This window comes from Podarcis tiliguerta (assembly GCF_965153285.1).
Source record: "Podarcis tiliguerta genome assembly, chromosome: 1".
Taxonomy (NCBI): domain Eukaryota; kingdom Metazoa; phylum Chordata; class Lepidosauria; order Squamata; family Lacertidae; genus Podarcis; species Podarcis tiliguerta.
The window spans coordinates 113,877,139-113,883,138 of NC_139534.1; the positions used below are offsets into that span (position 1 = coordinate 113,877,139).

Genomic DNA, 6,000 nt, shown 5'->3' on the forward strand with positions numbered 1-6,000 from the left:
TTCTCAGTAGGGCAGCTATAGTTGCTTTAGTTCAAATTCTATTTAGGAGACCCGACATGGAAGACAACAGCAAAGGTTGTAAATTTTGGGGGAGCGGGGCAGGGGAGGTGAATAATAAATACTTTTCTATGTGGAAATGTGAAGTGCATGAAGGGATTATGAAAAACACACATACAGGCACCAAATGCTCATAAACACAAAACACTCATAAACACACATCCTATACCACTGTTGATGTAGGAATTCATGTGTCCAATTATGCTTTCTCCCAAACATGGCAGGCCTGCTTTTTTTATGTCTCTGAGGCCTAAAATGTTGGCACTGCGCTAGGAACAGATGTATACTTGAGTAAAAAAATAAATACAATGTTTGGGAAGAGCACCATTACTATTACTAATAATTACCCATCCTTCACCTCAAGGTTTCAGTTGAAACACAATCTTGAAAACAGTTTTAAACAACTTAAAACTACAAAGATAAGGAGGATCCTTAAATATACATCTCAAGCGTACAGGCCATGATAGAGACATGCATCTTCAGCATTCAGCAAAAGTGTGCAATTCAACTATTTGTTGCTGTTGTTTTGGTTGCAGATATGAGACTCACATAACAAGCTGCCTTCTACAGTGGTACCTCGGGTTACATACGCTTCAGGTTACAGGTGCTTCAGGTTACAGACTCCGCTAACCCAGAAATAGTACCTCAGGTTAAGAACTTTGCTTCAGGATGAGAACAGAAATTGGGCATTCGGGCCAGAAATTGTGCATTCTGCCAGCAAAGCTCCACGTCTGAGCTATGGCTCTTCTCCCTTCACCACATCCAAAGTATTGGAAGGACAAAAACTTTTACAAGGGGCAGACAGCCTTCAGCTGACACCCCACCCCTAAATCACACAAGCTCCTTTATCGAAGTTAAACACCAAATTCATTTTCAGTGAAGCGCAGTGAGCGAGCAGAATCAGATTCTGACTTTTGATGCAGTGGTTTGAATCTCTAAACTGCACCCTCTGTTTGATCAAAATGATCTTCTTAGACCCGTCTGAACTGCACAAAGCAGTTCATGGATCACCTAATCTGATAGTTTGTAACACTTAAGATTTTCCAGATTTAAACCACTCTCAAGAAAACATTCCCACTGCAACTCCATCACTTTCCTGGCAGTCTTTCTTCACAACACAAGTGTTAGGAAACATTTCTGGACAGCCACCCAAGATCTGATTTGTGTTACCTTGTGTGAAAATAACATTGCACTGCTCTGCAAATAGCTGAAGTCTAACAACAGCCTCGTATTGTGTGATCCTATGAATGTTTACTTCAAATGAAGTCCCATTCAATTCAGCTGGGCCAGGCAGGTGTGCAAAGGGCTGCAGTGTAACAAAAATTTGAAGGTACAAGGAAATTCCCTCCCCCAGCCTCACAACCTGGTAGGCAGCAAGTCTAAGCATACTTAGTTGAAAGTATCACTGAAATTCATGGCACTTACTCGGAAGTAAACATGCCCCAGCTGCCAATCCTTTCTTCCCGAAACTGAAAGCATCCAGCGCCCTCAGCCTAAACGATATTTCCAAAACACTTTTTACATCTTCCAGGTGTTTAAAGAAGTGTTTTATGAGGCAGTTGTAACCCTACTGAAGATATATTTAAAATCGTGTTAAGTTTAGGAGCCTGAAGAGTTGCTATGCTGGACTGCAGTAGAAAAAGCAAAATGAAAACACGTAGAACCTCAGGCCCAAATTGTCTGTGACCGCAGCAGGGCAGGTATATTGGAACTCAGGTCTTTTCGACCCAAGTGTAAAGCGGCAGGTGAGAGTGCAATTTAAAGGAGGAAGGGGTAAGAGACCAGAACCATCCTCCAGCCTATGTTTCCTCTTGCAGACTATTCCCCAATCCCATCCTCTGGGCAGTTTCACTTCCAATATCAGAGCCTGATAATCTTAGTAAGATTGTGGGACCAAGCCAGGGGGAAATTAGGGATGGGCAGGAAAAGATTCAGCACCCTACCTTCAAGATAATCCCTTTGGCCCTTTCAGTCTGACCATCAATCTCTCTCCCCCTATTCCATTTTGCAAGTGAATAAAAACGGGTCTGCTGCTTGAGCCTCAGAGGCTGGCTTGCTTATTTACGCCGTAGAAATTGAGACCGAACCATCTACTTTACCGGGCAAATGAGGTACACATGCAACCAGAGAGAGATACTTCTACATATGGATTTAAGACACATTGGAAAATAAATGGAATGAACAAGAGGAGCCAGCAACAAAATGCTGCAGTATGGAATCCTCCCCTAGTCCAAATTCCAGCCCCTCCCGTCCATGCCATGCTTCCCCATAGTTTTCTATTCCTTCCCCCTTTTCCCAACAGTCAGTTGGGATTTCATGTCTTCACTGGGCTTTGGGTGGGGCGGGGGGCGGGATACCGCCCTTAGTTCTTTTCCTGAAGTTTTTCTTTATTTTTTTTAACTGCTGCAAATGTTGACCTTCTGTCAAGCCAGCTGATAACAGGTGGCGCATGGGTGGTGCCATTTGGCTACCTGAGGAGCAGCGCTCACTTCCCGTACATCAGAACTAGCATGCATGAAAACCGGGAATCAAAGATTGTGGTCATTCATAACCTCGAATCACATCCACTAATCAACAAGCACCTCGGGTCCTTTATTTCCTGTGTTCAGAGAAACACCAAACACCCTGAACAGTAGCATTGAACATACAGAGAAATGCTCTCTCCCTCTCTTTTTCACCACTGTCACACATAGGACTTCCAAAGAGGAAGCTATATTAGCCTGTAGCAGCAAAAAAAAAACAGCAACAGAGCTTACGGCACCTTAAAGATCTAATGGGTTTATTATGGGATAAGCTTTCATGAAAGTAGCCCACTTCATCAAATGCATGACTTGCTATCCTGAACAGGTACAGAATCCTGCACATATGTCTGCATGTTTGTATCCTGTATGTGGGTACAGAGAGGAGAGAACAGCAGGTTCAAGGGTCAATGAAATGCAAAAAAAGTATACCCTGTATCAATTCTTTGCAAAGCTTAAGAATTGCTCAGGAATTGTGTTCACAACACAAATCATTCTGTTATTGCTAAAATCAGTAGCTGCTTCTGACACACGACAGCTCTTTGCTGCTGCTGCTGCTGCCTCCCTGCCTTAGTCCTGTGTATGGCAAACAGCTCAAATCTAACTACAATCGTACCAGCTTTACTTTGGGACACCTGGGCCAGGTATTCACATCTCAAAGAGAAGCACAGTACTTTGCTACAGCAGTAACCCTAGCAATAAAGCACTTGCTTTTTGTACTTCACCCCTCCGCCGCCCACAAACGTCAAGTGCAATAAGGACAGAAGTACTTTGCTGCAGAAGTTTGTTCTCTTTGAAGAGCACAGGTGTGGGCTACCTGGGCACGAAAGGAGGGAGTTCCCGACATTACCTGAATGAAGCCCCAGATGGGATGGAGGGTCCAGTGCAGTAGCAGGGAAGACCAGCAGCACTGAAGGAGCAGCAAAACTTCTCTGATGAGCATCACTCCTGTGGGGAAGCGGGGATGTCTCCTCCTCGCAGCAACCTGTGTTACCTTGCAGAGAAGAAGAAGAAGAAGAGAGAGAGAGTTTGGGCAGCTGTGGTGCCTCATCACATCCCATTCCCAGCGCAAACAGCTGACTCCCGTTCTCTCCCCAGCATTGGCAAAACTCAGATTGGATTTGGTTAGGAGAGCCTCTCTCTCCATAGCTGTCAACTTTCAGATTTGAAAATAAGGGATCAGCAGCCTCGAAAATAAGGGATCAGCAGCCTCACCTGTCCCAGGGACAGTCTACGGGATATCTAACAATCCGGGATAGCAGCGGGAAGCAGCGCTGGAATAAGGGAATTTCCTGCAAAAAAAGGGAAGGTTGACAGCTATGTCTCTCTCTCTCCCCAGAAAAGCCCCGGAAAGAAATAAAAAAGGAGGACAGGAAGAGCCCCCACAAGCAGAAATCAATCAGAGCACCCCTTATTCCACTTCACAGGGTGGTTGTGATGAGAAAGCCGGGAGGGCGGCAGCTTTTGCACGCAGCTTCTGAGCTGTGATGTGGGCTAAACCTAAAACAGTTGGGAGTGGGCTCTTATTTTTGTGGGGAAGTCTTAACACCACCACCAGCCTTGCTGCAAAACGAAACTTCCTATTAGCCGTGAGCAATCCCCCACCGCCATGATTCAAGCACACCCACCAAACACTAATAGGATCCCAGAGTTTCCCCACCCCGGTATAGGGGGCGAGGGACCCCCCCCTCCTGCCTAAAAGCAGGGGAGTGCGAGGCAGCTGGTGCTGCAGCCTCTGCGCGACGGCGGCCGCGCGCTATTCGGAGCAGACGGAACCCAGTTTACTGCCGCCGCTGCAGCAAGCAGCGCCCGCTCCAATTTGGGTCGCTTTCACCAAAGACCCAGAAACAACAAGGATCTCGCCTTTCTCTTACCCTTGGGGACGGCAGGGGCCACGTTTGCAGAGAAAGAGGCCGTCGCTGGCGCTCCCTTTTACATGCTGGAGTTGCGCTGACGCGGGCAGGGCTCGGGGTGCTTTTGCCCAGGAAAAAAAAGTTTGCGAGGAAAGCGGCTTGCTCCAACGCGGCCGAGGCGCCTGAAGTTCCCTCTTAGCGCCCAGGGAGCCCGCTCGCCGGAGGAACCGGTGCGGGGAAACTCCTTTCCGGAGGAGCGATGAGGGATCCCCTGCGACCCAACGCGTGGCAGCGCGAAGCGGAGCCTCCCATGTATCCCGGGATTGAAAGAGCAGCGGCGGCGCGGGGGGGGGGGGGCAGAGGCACGGAGGGCGGGGCGGGGCAGAGAGGGGGTGATCGGGGAAGGAGGGGACGATCGAAACAGGATCACAAGGAGGAGAGAAGCGGAGCGAGGCTTGTTGTGGTAAAGGAGCACAAAACGGATCGGCTGCTTCCTTCTGCAGAGCGGGCCCTTTGCTCCCAAATTGGGGGTGGGGGGGGTGGTCGTTGCCTTCCAAGTCCCGGCTCCTCTTTCCTCAAAGAGGACCAGAAGGACCACCGCGCCAAAAAAAAAAGTCCCAGGGAGGGTTGCTAATTGAGGGCGGGGGAGTCAACTCCTCCCTTCCCCCGCCCCTCCCGCTTGAAGCTGCGAATCTCTCCCCCTCGCCGCCCCAAAAGCGGGTCGAAGTGCTCCCGAGGCGCGCGAAGCTTCCCTCCTTTGCCGCTGCAAGTAGTCCAGATTCTTTGGCTCCCTGTCTCTCGGGGTTGGTTTGTTTTTTTGCCCAGCGCGCCGCCGGAGTAGCGGATCCTCAGCTGTCCATCAACCCTGCAGAGCCTGGAAGCGGCGGCGGCGGGAGGAGGGAGGAGGGGAGGAGAATGAACGGGGAGGGGGGGGGATAAGGACTCCCGGGATGGGGAGGGGAGGGGAGGGCACGGCGGGATAGCAGCAGCAGCAGCGGCGGCGGCATGCGAAAGGAGGGAGGGGGCGCCGGAGTGTGGGAAGAGCCTGGGCGCAGCGAAGCCGGCTAGAGGCTCCCCGGCTCGCCTTCGAATTGAATCCTGCCTGGTGCCGCTGTTTCCGCAGTGATTTTTCATGCCCACCTAGCGAGGGTTCTGGGCACTTGCCTCGAGGTTGTGGTTAGGTGTGTTGTTGTTTCCCCCCGGCTCTTTTTCTTTTTCTCCTCCTCCTCTCTCCGCCTCCCCCTGCCCCGCGAAGCAGCTCGGATGGGAAGCGAAAGCCTTTTCCCAGTCCGGGTCCGACGCTGCCAGTTCGCGCTGGCTGGAGTGGCGGGGCCTAAGGGGCTGCTCGGGACCGCGCTCTGCAAGCGGCCAGCTAGCTGCGCTTCGCAAGCAGCACAGCTGCCTTTGTACCACCAACGCCGGACACGCCATCGATTGGGCGAGCCTAGTGTTGTCGGTTCTGACCGGCAGCAGCAATCAACCCGGGCTCTTTCTAACCAGATGGAGGGGCCAGGGCCGTGGCTCGCTCATCTGCTTTGCGTGCCAGGGGGCCCAAGTTCATTCCCCTGGCA

The 6,000-nt window shown here is 50.7% G+C and overlaps 1 protein-coding gene across 4 annotated transcripts in view; it reads right to left on the reverse strand.

Annotated features, from left to right (window-relative positions):
* The window catches only part of PRIMA1 (proline rich membrane anchor 1), a 55,021-nt gene extending 49,662 nt beyond the window's left edge, over positions 1-5,359 (reverse strand). For 2 of the 4 annotated variants that reach the window (XM_083440390.1, XM_083440387.1), the window contains exons 1-2: positions 4,451-5,359; positions 3,427-3,570 (exon numbers count right to left, since the gene is read on the reverse strand). In XM_083440390.1, coding sequence (XP_083296516.1) covers positions 3,427-3,519 — 93 coding nt within the window. In that variant the 5' untranslated portion in view covers positions 3,520-3,570; positions 4,451-5,359. Of the gene's footprint in view, positions 1-3,426; positions 3,571-3,791; positions 3,923-3,962; positions 4,035-4,450 lie in introns of those variants that run through there. The other 2 variants (XM_083440388.1, XM_083440389.1) reach the window with 2 other exon arrangements.
* Between the last annotated feature and the right edge of the window lie 641 nt (positions 5,360-6,000).